Source organism: Cherax quadricarinatus, chromosome 3, assembly GCF_038502225.1.
Source record: "Cherax quadricarinatus isolate ZL_2023a chromosome 3, ASM3850222v1, whole genome shotgun sequence".
Lineage (NCBI taxonomy): Eukaryota > Metazoa > Arthropoda > Malacostraca > Decapoda > Parastacidae > Cherax > Cherax quadricarinatus.
In genome coordinates, this window is record NC_091294.1 from 17,246,124 (window position 1) to 17,265,190 (window position 19,067).

The window sequence follows — 19,067 nt, forward strand, 5'->3', positions numbered from 1 at the left end:
ACATACCACATAGATGTATTCTCTCATATCTAGGCCCAAATGTACCACTCACAGTTTATCAGAGTGAGCTGAGCTCATGGCGTAGATCTACGGTTTGGACCCAGAACGTAAAGCCGTAGATCTACGGGACGGACCCTGAAAGGGTTAAGCCCTGTCTATATTGCTTTTCAATGGATTTCAGAATGCTGCTGGTTAGCCATGGGCAACTGAGCCGTTTATTCGTGATCTGTTTAGTTTTTATAGGACAACGTTTGTTGTATAGTCTAAATAATTTGTTAAGAAAAATGTCTGTCCAATCGTCAATACCATTGGCCTTGGAGAATTCTGTAGGCCAGTCAACAGTCTCTAGGTCTGCTGTGAACTTCCTTATTGAGGCCTCGTCATGGAGTCTAAATGAAACTTTGTTGTATTCCAGTGGTGGTTTACTAATGCTTGTTAAGAGGAAGGTAGGGTAGTGGTCTGTAGTGCTGTCTGTGATTATCCCTGATTTAAGGGGGGCTAGTATATTGGTCCATATGTGGTCTATTTTGGTTGCACTTGTCTCAATGAGCCTGGTTGGTTTAGTTATTGTTGGTATGAGAAGTTTGTTGTTCATATTGTTGATGAAATCAGTTACAGGCTGATCATCTAGTAGGCCAAGGTTGATACTGAAGTCTCCAGCTAAGAGAAGGTGGTGCTTGTTCATTTGTCTGTTTGTTATTAGTGCCTTTAATTTCTCACTGAAATTTGGGATGTTTGTGTGGGGTATCCGGTAAATGGCACCGATTGTTATAGGCGTCTTAAGGTTTTTTACAGTAAAATTAGCAAAAATGTATTTCCCATATTCATCACTAAAGCAACTGGTGCTAACACAAGATAGTTGGTTGGAGTAATAGATTGCAATACCACCCCCAACTTGGTATGGTCTGCAGTGGATTGCTGTGTATCCTAGTAGTGGGTAGATATCTATTGTGTCCTGCTTAAGCCAGGTCTCAGTAAGAATAATGCAGGAGAAGGGTGTCTTTAGCAACTCAAGGAGTGCCAGGAGGTCATCATAGTGTTTGCTTAAGGACCTGATGTTGTAGTTAAGAACTGATAGACTTTTAGCAGTTTAGGATAGTGCTGGCTTGTGATGCTGTGTAATAAAGGCAGTTACTTTCCTAGGTTTTGATTTGGTGTTATATTGTGGAGGTTTATATCAGTGTCGACATGATCATTCATCTTCTAGGTTTAAATAGTGGTTATTTATATCCTGTATTATGCGGTGAGTTCTAATACTGATATCTGTAGTAGTGGGAAGTTTGGACAAGTACAGGAGGGCCCCACTTATATGGCGGGTTAGGTTCCAGGCTACCGCCGTAAAGTGGAAACCGCCGTAAAGTGGAACACCCTTTTTTTCCACTTACAAATGCATACAAACACTAGATAACAAGTTTACACTAACATATATTATGTTAGCAATAGAACCAGGCATCAAAAAACAATAAAAAAGTACAATACACACATAGTGCACTCATTACTTACCTTAAAATATTTATAGTCTTAATCTAGGGTGAGACAAGTAGCATTTATTGTAAGAAATCAAGTGTGGTATGTATGGTAGTCAGCCAGGCTACCATACCAGGCCAACCCACCCACACATACTATTCTATGATATTTAAGCATCCCAGAGCGATAAAATGTATATACAGTTCACTCATTACTTACCTTAAAATATAGGGTGAGATGAGTAGTATTTATTGTAAAAAATCAAGTGTGGTATGTATGGTAGTCAGCCAGGCTACCATACCAGGCCAACCCACCCACACATACTATTCTATGATATTTAAGCATCCCAGAGTGATAAAATGTATATACAGTTCACTCATTACTTACCTTAAAATATAGGGTGAGATGAGTAGTATTTATTGTAAAAAATCAAGTGTGGTATGTATGGTAGTCAGCCGGGCTACCATACCAGGCCAACCCACCCACACATACTATTCTATGATATTTAAGCATCCCAGAGCGATAAAATGTATATACAGTTCACTCATTACTTACCTTAAAATATAGGGTGAGATGAGTAGTATTTATTGTAAAAAATCAAGTGTGGTATGTATGGTAGTCAGCCAGGCTACCATACCAGAGAGAAAGAATGAGTGCATGAGAGAGGACAGGCGCAGAGTTATGTAAACAAACCAGGCGAAGGTAAGTTTTGTAAACAGTGTACACGTCTGGTTTGTGTACAAGTTACATTGTGTACAGGTTGTCTCTACATTGATACAGTAGAATAAATAAAGAAGAACACTCCCATTCTCATGTAACATCATTTTGAGAAGAAATGATGCTCTGAGTGAAGGCAATGGAAGTAAGTCACTCTGACTTTTTTGGGTTATCCTAGGTTCTCTACACATATGTTGTTATGTATTTATGTTATGTATAATGTTTATTATATAATTTTGAAAAAAATATCACGGATGGATTAATGAAAATGTGTATATTAACGTAATATACAACATTTAATGATACACTGAGCTCAGACAGCGTAAATAAACAAACTGAACAGGTTGTGGATGATCACTCGGTCAGGCGAAATAGACGGTATTAATACGTGTCCAGTTTTAGTTCATTCGTGTACATTTGTAAGAGTTTGTGAAACTTTTACCTTATAATATTTTTATTATTATTATAATAATTAAATCACAAAACAAATACTCTTACACTGTGTACAAGTTAGTACAGAATTATAGCTATAAAGTGAAGGCATACGAAAGGAATATTTTTCTACAGTTATCCCTAGTAACAGGTGACGGGCTAGAGAAAACGTAATTCTTCCGACACTTCTACAAACCGTTTGGTAAACATCTCATATATATTTGTATAAATTTTTATACTGTGGGTGCATGTATCATGTTTGTGTGTTACATAATGTGTTTCTTATATAATTTTGAAAAAAATATCATAGATAGATTAAGGGAAATGTCTATATTAACGTAATATGCGACATTAATGCGCCCAAGAGATTATTATTATTATTATTATTATTATTATTATTATTATTATTATTGCATCAAGAGTAGAGAGACTCTTAGTGATTTTAATGTGTACCTACATGCCAGCACAGTGTGTAAGTTTATTTAGGTACAGGTGTACACAAGTTTAATTTTTATTTTTTTTTTTATTATCACACTGGCCGATTCCCACCAAGGCAGGGTGGCCCGAAAAAGAAAAACTTTCACCATCATTCACTCCATCACTGTCTTGCCAGAAGGGTGCTTTACACTACAGTTTTTAAACTACAACATTAACACCCCTCCTTCAGAGTGGAGGCACTGTACTTCCCAGTTTAATTATCAAGTACAATACATATAAAATATACAATAACTTTAAAACACTTGAAATTTTGGAAAGTTTCCAGACATAATAAGGAGATGTGCTCAGGGAGAATGTAAACAAACTCGGTGGGCCCCTGTGACCGTATTAGAAAGACAGGTGGGGGGAGCCGTATAGCGAGTTTTGGTCATAATTTGAAATGTCCATATTAGCGGAACGTCGTAAAGTGAAACGCCGTAAAGCGGGGCCCTGCTGTATATAGCTAAAGCACTTTGGTCATATAGAGTATAGTCAATAATAAACATAATGAAGTTGATATTGTCTATGTGTTGTGCTAGAATGAGCTAAAGTACAGCTAAATATAAACTAAAAATATAAAAATACAAATTAAAAATAGCACCAGACTCTCACTTGTAATTGCACTAAGGTCTAATATAATGAATTTGGTGTTGTCTATGTATTGGGCTAGAATGAGCTAAAGTACAACTAGGTTTAATCTAATAATATAAAAAATACTAGTTTAAAATGGCATTGTTGGCATTGTTAGTACTTTTTTCAGTCTAAATCCAGACTGACAGGGGTTAAGTATGTTGTGGGATACTAAGTAGGAGTAGACTAGTTGGTAAATTAATTTTTCGAAGATTTTAGATAGGGGTAAGTTTTATATAGGCCTATAGTTGTTAGATCACCTCCTTTGATGATAGGGGTAACCCTTGCTGTCTTGAATATAGATGGGAAGTTGGAAGATTCAATGGATTTGTTAAAAAGAGTTCCAATAATTGGTGAAAACATGAGAAGCTTTTTTATACATGAGTGGTGGTAAATTATTTAGGTCTCCTGTCTTGTTCTTTAGTGTTTTGATGATGAGTGAGATTTCAGTAGGGTTTGTTGGGGCTAGAAATAGAGTACAGTGGTCCCTCGTTTTTCATAATTAATCCGTTCCTGGAAGTGTGACTATTATCGAAATTGACGATTTTCGAATCAATTTCCCCATAAGAAATAATGTAAATACAATTAATCCATTCCTGACACCCAGAAGTATTAAAACAAAAAAAATTTTTACATGAAGTATAGATGTAGTACATAAACAATACAATGGGACATGATGAATGAAACATTAACATCATAACACTTACCTTTATTGGTGATTCTTCTTAGTGTATGGAAGACTGGAGGAGGAGAGAGATTGGATTATTTACTCTTTGGAAGAGATATCCCCTTCCACCAACACCTCAGGTACCAAGTGCTTTTCTGGGGTTACTTCTCTTCTCTGTTTCTTAATGCCACTAGGACCAGCTTGAGAGTCACTGGAGTCCTGTCTCACAAAGAAAACTGTCCAGAGAGCTCTCTTTCTGGCGTCTCTTTAACACTTCCCTAAAATGGGCCAAGACTTTGTCGCTGTACATGTTGCCAACATGGCTTGCAACAGCCTTGTCAGGGTGATGTTTCTCCATAAATCTTTCCATCTTACCCCACATTTCAAAAATCTCCTTAATTTCTGAAGAAGGCAACTTCTTCCATCTCTCTTCCTCCTCCTCTGCAGCAAGATTCTGAGCTGTGATCTGTTCCTGTTCCTGCTGAAGCTCTTGCAGCTCCTCAGTGGTGAGCTCTTCATTGTGGTCTTCCACCAACTCTTCCACATCCTCCAAACTCACATCCAACCCCATGGAACTCCCCAGTGCCACAATAGATTTCACAACTGACATAGGCTCATCAGGGTCAGCCACAAACCCTTCAAAATCCCTCTTGTAGACACAATCTGGCCACAATTTTCTCCAAGCAGAGTTCAAAGTCCTGGTAGTCACTCCCTCCCAAGCCTTACCTATAAGGCTTATGCAGTGGAGGATACTGAAGTGTTCTTTCCAAAAATCTCTTAGGGTCAAGTGAGTATCTGAGGTCACATTAAAGCACCTTTGAAACATTGCTTTGGTGTAGAGTTTTTTAACCCTTTGACTGTTTCCGACGTATAAATACGTCTTACGAGCCAATGTTTCTGACGTATTTATACGCATAAATTCTAGCAGCTTCAAATCAAGCAGGAGAAAGCTGGTAGGCCCACATGTGAGAGAATGGGTCTCCATGGTCAGTGTGCACCATATAAAAAAAAATCGGGGAGCCAGTGGTGCATTGTGGGAATGCCATTTCAGTTGTCCTTTTTCAGCATGTCTAGCGGTAAGAAATATGTGATTCCCCAGGAAATCTGGGACTCTTCTCTTCCCAAGTGATGCTCTAACACAGATGGAAGTGTCAGTGAAGATCAATTTCATGATTTGGAGGAGTTTGAGACCAAAAGCAATGGAGGAGGAGGAGGGGAGGAAGAGGAGGAGGAGGAGAAGGAGGGAAGGAAGAGGAAGAGGAGGAGGAGGAAGAGGAGGAGGAGGAGGAGGAGGAGGAAGAAGAAGATGTAATAATATTGTTCCCTTGAAGCAAGTAAAAAAAAAGTCCACCCCATGACAGTGACAAGATAAGGGGAGATAACATCTGATAAGAGCTGACTTTGATGAGTGTAAAGGAGGGTAATATTACATGACCATCGCCCTCCCTTTGTTTTTGCTGGTACACAAACATTCCTGTCTGTCTATTTGTCTGTCTGTCAAGCTCCCTGTCTGTCCATCTAGCTCTCTGTCTCAGAGAGAGCCACAAGACTGTGTCATCACGTTTACTCACATCTTCAAGCAGAGTATAGCACTTTGTCTGGATTTCTTGGGTTATCCTAGGTAATTTACACTATGTATACTTGTATTTATGTGTACCTGTGAGACAGAGATAGGCAGACAGATAGAAAGAGAGACAGATTGAAAGATATAGAATGAGGGAGAAAGATAATTAGATAGAATGGAGGAGGGGAAGCAGCATCCGACCCCATTGTTTTGACAGGCAGGAGGGGGAGTAAGTAATGAGACAATATGTCACTTTGACAGCTGCCGACTTCTGACTCAAAACAATTATAAGCCACACACTCGCACACAAGACAAGGAGGAGGAGAAGGAGGAGGAGAAGGAGGAGGAGGAGAAGGAGGAGGAGAAGGAGGAGGAGGAGAAGGAGGAGGAGAAGGAGAAGGAGAAGGAGAAGGAGGAGGAGGAGGAGGAGGAGGAGGAGGAGAAGGAGGAGGAGGAGGAGAAGGAGGAGGAGAAGGAGGAGGAGAAGGAGGAGGAGGAGAAGGAGGAGGAGGAGAAGGAGGAGGAGGAGAAGGAGGAGGAGAAGGAGGAGAAGGAGGAGGAGGAGGAGGAGAAGGAGAAGGAGGAGGAGGAGAAGGAGGAGGAGGAGGAGAAGGAGAAGGAGGAGGAGGAGGAGAAGGAGGAGGAGGAGGAGGATGATTGTTTGTTTTTGTAAACAAGTTTTGTAAACAATATATTGATAATTATGTTTGTGTGCTTATTGTGTTGTATACAACGAGTGTATATATATATACATTGCACCTTACTTTGGTCTCATAGGCCACATAAGTTATGTGAAAAAATAAAATAGTGAAAAAAACAAAAAACCTTCAATTACAAGTAAACTAAAGTTTACCGGGTGAGCGGCAGTCGCCGCTGTTGCCATACGCGGCTCATTTTCTGCAAACTTCACGGCTCTATATCTCGGTAAGTACCGATGGCAAAATTTTTTTTTTTGGACTAAAACACTCAGAAAAATAATCTTAACATTTTCATAAGAAAAAATAATTTTTTTTTTTTGAATATTTGGCGACATAGAATGACAGTTTCAGAGAGGGGCCTGAAACAGTCAAAGGGTTAAAGTTTGAAATGACCTGCTGGTCCATGGGCTGGAGGAGAGGAGTGGTATTAGGGGGCAAGAACTTTACTGTGATGAACCCAGACTCCTACAAAATTAGGTCATCCAAGTTTGGAGGATGAGCAGGTGCATTGTCCATTAATAGGAGGCACTTGAGATCCAATTTCTTTTCCAGGAGGTAATTCTTCACACTAGGGCCAAACACTTCATTGAACCACTCAACGAAAATTTCCCTCGTGACTCATGCCTTATTATCAGATTCCTGAACACACTGGGATTTTCAGAATGATACACTAGTTACAGCTTCACTCTGAAATCCCCACTAGCATTAGCACAGAACATGAGTGTCAGCCTGTCTTTCATAGGCTTGTGCCCTGGCAGTCCCTTTTCCTCCTGAGTAATGTAGGTCCTCTTTGGCGCTTTCTTCCAGAAGAGGCTTGTTCAGGTTTCAGTCCTTCAGCCTCTATGTACTCCTTGAATTCACTTACGAATTTTATAGCTGCAATTTTATCCGAACTGGCAGCCTCACCATGCCTTACCACACTGTGTATGCCACTACGGTTCTTAAATCTTTCAAACCAACCTTTGCTGGCCTTAAATTCACAAATGTAAGTACTCGTTGCAGGCAATTTCTTTACCAGATCGTCGTACAACTGCCTAACCTTTTCACAAATAATCGACGTCATAAAACTATCTCCTGCTAATTGTTTCTCGTTTATCCACACCAATAATAACTTCTCAACATCTTCGAGTACTGGTGATCTCATTTTTGTCAGCATATTTACCCCCTTTGCAACAACAGCTTCCTTGATTTCCTTTTTCTTGGCCACAATGGAAGCTATGGTTGTATGGGGTTTGTTATACATCCTGGCCAGTTCGGCCACACGTACGCCACTTTCATATTGTTCAATGATGTTTTTCTTAAATTCAATTGTATTTCTCACCTTCTTTACCAAAGGCTTGGCACTAGGAGCTTTCTTTGGAGCCATGGTAGCTTATTTAGTAGTTGCAAGCACTAAAATGAATGGAATATTATGAAATACAGTGGACCCTCGCATACCGTTGGCATCACATAACGTTAAATCCGCATACCGATACATTTTATTACTAAAATTTTGCCTCGCATACCGCTAAAAAACTCGCTCAACGCTATTTGTCCGAGACGCTTCTAATGTGTGGCCTGAGCCAGCCTCACATGTTCCGCCGGTGGCATTGTTTACAAGCCAGCCTCCGTGGTAACATCCAAGCATACAATCGGAACATTTCGTATTATTACACCATTTTTGGTGATTTCATCTGCAAAATAAGTGACCATGGGCCCCAAGAAAGCTTCTAGTGCTAACCCTGTGGTAAAAAGGGTGAGAAATACTATCATACCACAGTCAGCTGCTGCTGCACAATGGTCAGCTGTTGCTGGACCAGTCAGCTGTTGCTGGACCAGTCAGCTGTTGCTGGATCAGTCAGCTGCTGCTGCACCACGATCAGCTGTTGCTGGACCAGTCAGCTGTTGCTGGATCAGTCAGCTGCTGCTGCACCACGATCAGCTGTTGCTGGACCAGTCAGCTGCTGCTGCACCATGATCAGCTGTTGCTGGACCAGTCAGCTGTTGCTGGCTCAGTCAGCTACTGCTGCACCATGATCAGCTGTTGCTGGACCAGTCAGCTGTTGCTGGATCAGTCAGCTGCTGCTGCACCACGATCAGCTGTTGCTGGACCAGTCAGCTGTTGCTGGATCAGTCAGCTGTTGCTGGACCAGTCAGCTGTTGCTGGATCAGTCAGCTGTTGCTGGACCAGTCAGCTGTTGCTGGATCAGTCAGCTGCTGCTGCACCACGGTCAACTGCTGTTGCACCACCATCAGCTGTTTCTGAACATGACTCGTCCCGAACCTGTCCGTCCAGCCTGAGCGCCTGCCTTGCTGTCAATGTTTACAAGCCAGGGTGGCTGGTTGCATACATACATTCGATATTTATAGTGCTTGTAACTGCTAAATAAGCCACCATGGGCCCAAAGAAAGCTTCTAGTGCCAACCCTGTGGTAAAAAGGGCGATAAATACTATCGTACCACAGTCAGCTGCTGCTGCACCACGGTCAGCTGTTATTGGACCAGTCAGCTGTTGCTGCACCACAGCTGCTGCTGCACCATGGTCAGCTGTTGCTGCACCACAGCTGCTGCTGCACCATGGTCAGCTGTTGCTGCACCACAGCTGTTGCTGCACCATGGTCAGCTATTGCTGCACCACAGCTACTGCTGCACCATGGTCAGCTGTTGCTGCACCACAGTCAGCTGTTGTTGCTGCGCCACCATCAGCTATATTACTCGAAGATGTAGAGAGAGCGTTGTTGGTGTGGCTTAACGTGAAACAATTACAGAGAAACGATTAACCCCGGAGGGTTAGCCACCCAGGATAACCCAAGAAAGTCAGTTCATCATCGATGACTGTCTAACTTATTTCCATTGGGGTCCTTAATCTTGTCCCCCAGGATGCGACCCACAACAGTTGACTAACACCCAGGTGAACAGGAAAAAATGCCTGGAACTAGTGCTCATATTGGTGAGGTTAGTGGGGAGGATGTGGAAGAGTTGGTGGAGGAGGACAATGAAGAACTAACCACTGATGAGCTGCTAGATCATCTTCAACAGTAAGAGGCCACACCTGAGGAAACTGCTCCGGAGGAGGGGATAGAGAAATTGAAGAAGTTGCCTACTTCAAAGATTAAGGAAATGTGTGCAATGTGGCTTAAAGTGCAAACCTTTTTTGATGAAAATCACCCTCACACAGCTATTGCAAGCCGTGCTGGTGACTATTACACTGACAATGTTGTGAAACACTTCAGGAAAGTCATAAAGGAACGAGAGGTACAGGCCTCTATGGACAGAAATGTTGTACGACAGAGGTCCAGTGACTCTCAAGCTGGTCCTAGTGGCATTAAAAGAAGAAGGGAAGTAACCCCGGAAAAGGACTTGACACCTCAAGTCCTAATGGAAGGGGATTTCCCTTCTAAACACTAAGAAGATCTACACTCTCTCCTCCTCTCATCCCATCAATCATCACCAGATCTTCAATAAAGGTGTCATGTAATTGTGCATGGCTTCTTCAGTTTGTGTGTATTAAAATTAATATTTCATGTGGTAAAAAAAAAAATTTTTCATACTTTTGGGTGTCTTGCACGGATTAATTTGATTTCCATTATTTCTTGTGGGGAAAATTAATTCGCATAACGATAGTTTCGCATAACATTGAGCTCTCAGGAACGGATTAATAGCGCTATGCAAGGGTCCACTGTATTTCTTATGAACAAGTGAGGGGACCGTCGCTCACTGGTAAACAATGGCACACTGGCTGGGAACGGCTCAGAGCTGAGAGTACGCATCCCAGACGAACGACTATTCACGAGTCAAACTACGATTAGCGAGCCAATGTTTTGACGAAAATAATGTTATGATTTTTTAAAATTACGACTATCGAGCCTTACGGTTGTCGAGGGACCACTGTATTTGGGTAGTTACCAGTGAGATAGCCTTTTGGCTGAGTGTTTGAGTTTGGGATTTTGTTTGCTAGCTTTGTTCCTACGGTCGAGAAAAAGACTTTTTGTTTGTTGGCAGTATCTATTGGCTGGAGGAGAGGTTCTTCTGGTTTCATTAAGTTAATCACTCTGTTTTGAAACAACTTTTCATATCCTAGAATATCAGATAAGGTTTTCCAGGTCTTTTTCGCATCACCTTTTATGTCATGAAATCTGTTTTCGTAATTTTTTTTTATACCTCCTTATTAACCCTTTCAGGGTCCGTGCCGTAGATCTACGGCTTTATGTTCAGGGTCCAAACAGATCTATGCCATGAACTCAGCTCACTCTGATAAGCTGTGAGCAGTAAATTTGGGCCTAGATATGAGAGAATACATCTATGTGGTATGTGTGCACCACATAAAACAAGTCCTGCAGCACACAGTGCATAATGAGAGAAAAAAACTGAGACCGTAATTTTCGATTAAAACAACGAATTTGCAGTGTTTTTTCATATGGTTTTTTAGTTGTTTATGCAATTTCTTGGTCACATTTGATAGAATGAAAGATATACTACAGAAATAGAGATGATTTTGATTGGTTTTAGTACGGGAAATGGCTTGAAACTCAGCTCAAAGTAGCAGAAATGTTAAATTTTTGCCAATGTTCAAGAGTAAATAAATGACCTCACAAGTCTAATACATGACAGGTGGTGGGTCTAATATACATTCACAAATGTGGTAATATTATTTATACAATTATTAGAGTATTGCATAACAGTAAATCTTCTATTTTTTGGTTTGAATAAAAATTCATTATGTGAGTAAAAACTCAAAATGGAATTCATTTGTAAAGCCTGAAAACGTAGCTAATGAACAGAGGAAATGTTAGTTTAGTGCCAGGAATGCCTGCATTGCTTATTCTGGACCCTATTTTGAAATTGGAATATTTTGAACTTTGCATTAAATTGGCCAAATTACCAATTTCCAGTCACTTTATTTTGTTGTTGAAACAGTTGACTTGGTGATTTCTTGTGCTCAGTCAATAGAATAGAAGTAATTCTAGTGAAATAGCTAAGAATTTGGTTGACTGGAATACTGTAATTGGCCTAAAATGGTAGTCAAAGTTGGCAAAATCGCGATGCGTAAATATCGCCGACACATGAAAATTCACAAGAGCATAATTTTGTCAATTTTCCATCAAATTTCGTACTTTTTGTTTTTTTATCTTCAGAAAAAGATTCTCTACCATTTCATAAGAAAAAATAACAAAATTATTTTTTGAAAATTCTTGGACCATGGTGCACACTTTGAAATTTGGCCTCTGGACCCTGAAAGGGTTAAATTAGTATTGATGAGTTATGTTTTGCCAGATCTTTGCTATTAGATCCATTCTATAGTGTTTTTCATATAGATTTTTTTTATCAATAGATTTGAGGATGCTGCTTGTAAGCCAGGGGCTGTTTAGTCTTTTTGCTGTGATCTGCTTTGTTTTTATTGGGCAATGCCTGTTATAGAGGTTTTGGGTTTTTTGTAAAAAACTCTTATCACATTCATCAATATCGGGGTTGACTGCTAGTTCACTCTGCCAGTTGATGTTACTTAATGCTGAAATAAAGTTATTAACTGATAACTTGTCATGTAGTCAGAATGTGATCCTACTTGTGTTCTGGGGCAGTTTAGATAAGTTGGTTATGAGAAAGGTGGGATAGTGGTCAGTGGTGTTATCTGTGATTATGCCTGCTTTTAATGGGGATATAGTGTTTATCCATACAGTGGACCCCCGGTTAACGATATTTTTTCACTCCAGAAGTATGTTCAGGTGCCAGTACTGACCGAATTTGTTCCCATAAGGAATATTGTGAAGTAGATTAGTCCATTTCAGACCCCCAAACATACACGTACAAACGCACTTACATAAATACACTTACATAATTGGTTGCATTCGGAGGTGATCATTATGCGGGGGTCCACTGTATATGGTTGGGTAATGAGGCACTTGTCTCAGAGATTCGTGTAGGTTTTGTTATAGTTGGCAGAAGTAAGCAGCTGCTCATAGTGTTTGTGAATTCACTTACAATGGACCCTCAGTTAACGACATTAATCCGTTACAGAGAGCTTGTCTTTAACCGATTCTGTCGTTATCCAAATTAATTTTCCCCATAAGAAATAATGGAAATCCAATTAATCCATTCCAGACACCCAAAAGTATTAAACAAAATAATTTTTTTACATGAAATATACATTTCCCTACACAGAAAACAATGAGACATGCAGAATAAACAATACTAAAATAACTTTTACCTCTATTGAAGACTTATTAATGAGTAATGAGACAGGAGGAGGGGAGAGGACGGAGGTGTACTGTTGTTTGGAAGGGGAATCCCCTTCCATAAAGACTTCAGGTACCAAGTATTTTTCCGAGGTTACTTCCCTTCTTTGCTTTTAATGCCACTAGGACTAGCTTGAGAGTCATTGCACACCTGTGACACTAATATCTGTCCAGAGAGATCTGTTTTTGGCATCTCTTTAAAATTTCCCTAAAATGGGACACAACATTGTCAATGTAGATGTTGACAGCACGGCCTGCAACAGCTGCATCAGGGTGATGTTCATCCATAAATGTTTGCACATAAGAAAGCAGGAACACTGCAGCAGGCCTGTTGGCCCATACTAGGCAGGTCCTTCACAAACATCCCACTAACAGAATTATATTTGCCCAACCCAATTTTCAGTGCTTTCCAAGCAATAAGCTTTGATAATTCTATTCACTTATGCGCAAGTCCCACTCAAATCAAATCGTGTGTGGGGAAGTACCCTGGCTGGTATGTGGAGAAGTACCCTGGCTGGTGTGTGGGGGAAGTACTCTGGCTGGTATGTAGGGAAGTACCCTGGCTGGTATGTGAGGAAGTACCCTGACTGGTGTGTGGGGAAGTACCCTGCTTGGTGTGTGGGGAAGTACCCTGGCTGTTATGTGGGGAAATACTCTGGCTGGTGTGTGGGGAAGTACCCTGGCTGGTATGTGGGGAAGTACCCTGGCTGGTGTACCACCATCACTACCACCCTCTACCACCACCACTTTCGTATCTTTCTACCAACTTTTTCTTGAATTCTATAGTGTTTCTCACCCTCTTTACCAAAGGGCTGGCACTAGCAGCTTTCTTTGGGCCCATGGTGGCTTATTTAGCAGTTACAAGCACTAAAAGCAATGGAATAATACAAAATGTATCACATGTACGCGTGGGATCATCCTCACTGGCTTGTAAACAATGGCACACTGGCTGTACATGGAGTGGTCGGGCTGCTCATGGCGTGCGGATGCATTCGGGACGAATGACTTTAACCGAGTTCTTTGTCATTAACTGAGCCAGTATTTTGACGCAAAAACGTGTCATTATCCAATTTCTACATAATCCGATGATGTCGTTAACTGAGGGTCCACTGAACTTGTGAGTCATGGTCATAGATGAGGTTTATGTTGAAGTCACCTGTAAGTATCAGGTGGTGTTTATTCATCTCTTTGTCAGTTATCGTGTGTCTTAGGTTTTTACTAAATGAGTGAATGTTGGAGTGAGGTACTCTGTAGATTGCTCCAATGTCTTTAGACATTCCAAGGACCTGCGGGGGATACATTCCAAGGACCTGCTGTGGATAGTAGCAAACCCTATATATAAGTTCTATACATACCTATTATAAAGTTTAACTGATATATTATGCACCGTAAGTGGAGAATTGTGACCTTTTTACTGATGGGAAGCACTTTGTGGCTTCTCTTAGATGCTGAAGAACTGCCAGGTTCTCTAGTTTTGTGCTTTGGGGCCATTATTATGCAAAATTAAGAGGTATTTTTGGGCCAAAGTAAGTCGTGGGTAACTGAAACCACAGATACAGAATCAGTGGATACGGGGGTTCTACTGTATATTTACTGTTTAGACATTTTTGTATTATATACAGTTTAGTTAATTCTAGTTGTCCACTTTCAAAGTTTATAGAAGAGTAATTGAGAGACCCTGAACAGAGAGGAAAAACAAAGGACAAAAACATTTTATGTTTATTTTTATTTGTAGATCTGAAGCTGGCTGTTGCAAGATCTTAAGTGAAGTTCGAAATTACAGAGAGGCTATTAAAGACATACAAGAAGCTGAGGAAAAACTCCTGAAAGATTTGGGTTCTTCTGGCTTGACAGCAATTTCCCCACAGATGCAGCAGGCAACAGATGAGTACCTCTCTGTTGTCATGGAGGTTGGTATACTGACATCATTTTGCATGAACTTTGTGTACAGTACTGTAACCATATTTAGAATTACAGTTGAACCTTGGTTGTCAATTACATTACTTGCCGAATAAATCGGTTTTCGAATGAGGTGGTAGAGAAAAAAATGTCTTGGTTTTCGTACATTCTCTTGGTTGTCGATGGACAACTTTTTACATGTACGGAATGGGACAGAGTGGCTCAGGTCACGTGCTCATGGAATGCGCAAAGGACAGTGGGTCGAGAGTGTGGGTATGAGTCAGCATAGCCACTAACTTGTGTGCTGTAAACATCTCTTGAGCGTTTATTTTGCATCTTGTGAACTTTTTTGTTATTTTGCAGTTTTAATTGTGAGATAAGCCATCATGGGTTCAAAGAAGGATAGAGAGATGCAAGCAAAAAGAAAAGTTGTAAAAAGTGCTGTTGAGTTTAAAAAAGAAATTATTAGAAAGTATGAAGAAGATAGGCTCTGCATGGTTGATATAGCAAAAGTTTTTGTTAAGTCGGTGTCTACCATTAGCACAATATTGGGCCAAAAGGAAAAAATTAAAGCAGCTGTCCTTGCAAAAGGCATGAAAGTGATATCACAGCGAAGGCCATAAATTATTGAGGAGGTTGAAAAACCATTGTTGATTTGGATAAATGAAAAACAGTTACAGGATGAGTGTATCAGAGGCCAATATTTGTGAAAAAGTGAGGCAGTTAAATTTTCATTTACTGTACAGTGTGTCAGTTAAATTTTCATTTAGTAATCATTTTTACAGTTTCTCTGTGCTGTATAATTTTATACATTGTGTTTTGTAGTACAGGTCCTCCATCACAAATCCGGCATCATTGGGACCTGTAGTGTGCCGGATTACTGAGTTTGCCGAATTACAGAGTGGTTAGGTTAGAATACACTTAATAAAATTAACCAACTTGACTTACACAGTTCATTGAACATCGGCAAAAATCGAACATTTCCGCTACTTTGAGCTCAATTTCAAGGTACTTTTCTTTATGAAAGCAATAAAAATCATGTCTATGTCTGTAATATATCTTCCATTCTATCAAATGAGTCCAAAAAATGAGAATACAACCATAAAAACCATACGAAAATATACTGCAAAGAGGCGGCTAATGGCTGAGAAGTGAACTCCCTTATTTATCGTCCGTCTTTTTTATTTTTGTTTTATGTTAAGAAGCATCTTTCCATCATACATTGCCCAAGTTTCAATGAGATAGCCCAACAAGCAACCGAGAAAAAAAAATATTTACCAAAAATCATATATGGCAAGCCCAAGCCAGGTACTGGAAATAAGTCACTTTGTCTGACTTTTCTGGGTTATCCTAGGTTCTCTATACATACACTGCTATGTATGATAGTCTATGTAACTGTATTTGTGTATACCTGAATAAACTTATTTACTTCTGGTCTGTCAACTGAGTACAAGAAACTGCCCATTCACTTATTTCAACTATCCAATAAAGTGGTCAGAAATTGGCAATTTGGCCAATTTCACACAAATTTCAACAGATGCCAATTTCAAAATAGGATCCAGAATAAACAATGCAGACATTCCTGGCACTAAAATAACATTTTCTCTGTTCATTAGTCACAGCTACAGGCCCCTCTTATATTACTCTTGCTTACCATTTGGAATTTTTATTCACAAAAAAAAAAAAAATAGAAGATTTACTGTTATGCAGACTACTGCATTATTGTAATAATTGTATAAATAATGTCAATCCATTCTTGACTCCGTATTGGAATTTGAACTGGCAGGTGGACAGGTATTGGACAGTGATGTCATTTGTTTACTCTTGAGCTTCGCTAAAGAATAGAACATTTTCGCTACTGTGAGCGCAATTTCAAGGTACTTTTCGTCATGAAAGCAATCAAAATCATATCTATTTCTGTAATATATCTTTCATTCTATCAAATGAGACCGAAAAAATGAGAATATAATCATAACAACCATACAAAAATATACAGCTAAGCAGCCACTAATGGCTGAGAAGTGAACTCTGCTATTTATGGTTTGATTTCTTTCATTTTTGGTGTACGTGAAGAAGTATCTTTCCATCATACATTGCCCAAGTTTGAATAAGATAACCCAACAAACAACTGAGAAAATAATAATAATAATAATTATAATAATAATAATTATAATAATATCTTTATTTACTACACGTACATGTACAAGGTATACAGGCCTAGCTGACATCAGTGACATACTACAGTATAGAAAGGCACTTGTTATGCTGAGTATTTCAAGAAAATTAGGTCAGTGTCCCAGGATAACACCCACACTAGTCGACTAACACCCAGGTACCCATTTACTGATGGGTAAACATAGACAACAGGTGTAAAGAAACATGCCTAATGTTTCTACCCTGGCTGGGATTCAAATATTTACCAAAAATCATATATGGCTAACCCAAGCCAGGTACTAAAAATAAGCCATGTTGACTTTTTTGGGATTATCCTAGGCTCTCTACACATATGCTGCTGTGTGTGATAATCTATAGAGAGAAAATAACTTTTTTGTTTCATGTTTATGGTGGAGTACGAGTGTATATCATAGCCCTGTGCTATGCTCCGTTTTCTATAATATAAGCCCCCAAGACAAGGATAGGAGAATGGTATTTGTTTACCATATCCTCTTCATAACTCTGTCGAACTGCTCGGTGTTATGCCAAATATTATTCATTCTGGAGTATTTAACATGTTTTATATTATTTATGTTGTTTCTTACATCATATTAGATCAATTGTGATAGGCAAATAAGCTGTAGTGTTGTTATTAGCATAATAATGAAGCATATTCTCCTGCTTCATGAGACTGAGCTCATGGCAACCGACAGTGGCTTCAAAGCCACCTTATCTTTAATGGATAATGTACTGTGTAGGTGCTTTACATAATGAGAAGCATTTCTTTTATTCATTGGAACCATGGGTAGGGCTAAAAGTAAGCAGGTTAAAACAATAAATGGAGAAAAAGAAATTGGAATGACTTATGCAGCAAGTAGCACCACCAAACAGTACCAGCAGGTTGGTGTGGCGACCCTGGAAATTTGAAATTATGCTAGCCAAAATTAGTGCCAAATAACTGAAGGAACCGAATAACTGATTGCCGGATTTGTGATGGCGGACCTGTAGTTAGTACAATATTAATACAGTGTAACCTCTGCTTAAAAACTTAATCCATTCTGTGACCTTGTTCGTATCCTGATTTGTTCATATGCTGAGTTAATTTTCCTCATTTAAATTAATTAAAAAGCCATTAATCCATTCCAGCAGACTTCCTGCTTTCAGAGGCAGGAAAAATACACTCTACGGCTTATTTATCTATCAAATTTGATCTAATATGGCATAATAAACAATATAAATAACATAAAAACATGATAAATACTCTAGAATGAATAAAATAGGCCATGGTGTGGTATTCACTGCCATCTAGTGACGGCCCTGTGAAACCGTCTGTTACTATAATTATTATTATAGTATGTACATTATTATATTATTATATGTGTTATTATTATATTATTCTTTCTTCTTTCAACACACCGGCCGTATCCCATCAAGGCGGGGAGGCCCAAAAGGAAAAACAAAAGTTTATCCTTTTACATTTAGTAATATGTACAGGAGAAGAGGTTACTAGCCCCTTGCTCCCGGCATTTTAGTCACCTCTTTCAACACGCATGGCTTATTGAGGAAGAATTCTGTTCCACTTCCCCATGGAGGTAAGAGGAAATAAACAAGAAAAAGAACTAGAAAAAAATTAGAAGAAAACCCAGAGGGGTGTGTATATATATGCTTGTACATGTATGTGTAGTGTGACCTAAGTGTAAGTAGAAGTAGCAAGACGCACCTGAAATCTTGCATGTGTATGAGACAGAATAAAAAGACACCAGAATCCTACCATTGTGTAAAGCAATTACAGGCTTCCATTTTACACTCACTTGGCAGGACAGTATTACCTCCCTGGGCGGTTGCTGTCTACCACCCTACTACCTAGGATATTATATTATTATTATTATTATTTTAATTATCATTATTATTATTATTGTAGGTAGTAGGTTGGTAGACAGCAACCACCCAGGGAGGTACTACCGTCCTGCCAAGTGAGTGTAAAACGAAGCCTGTGATTGTTTTACATGATGGTAGGATTGCTGATGTCTTTTGTCTGTCTCATAAATATGCAAGATTACAGGCATGTCTTGCTACTTCTACTTACACTTAGGTCACACTACACATACATGTACACATTTATTTATACACACTCATCTGAGTTTTCTTTG

General features: G+C 39.5%; 1 protein-coding gene across 6 annotated transcripts in view; it reads left to right on the forward strand.

Annotated features, from left to right (window-relative positions):
- Positions 1–19,067, forward strand: part of LOC128706562 (dynamin-binding protein) — a 188,703-nt gene that overhangs the window by 64,812 nt on the left and 104,824 nt on the right. For all 6 annotated transcript variants that reach the window (XM_053801491.2, XM_053801493.2, XM_053801492.2 and 3 more), the window contains one exon: positions 14,600–14,774. In XM_053801491.2, the coding sequence (XP_053657466.2) occupies positions 14,600–14,774 (175 nt within the window). The remainder of the gene's footprint in view (positions 1–14,599; positions 14,775–19,067) is intronic.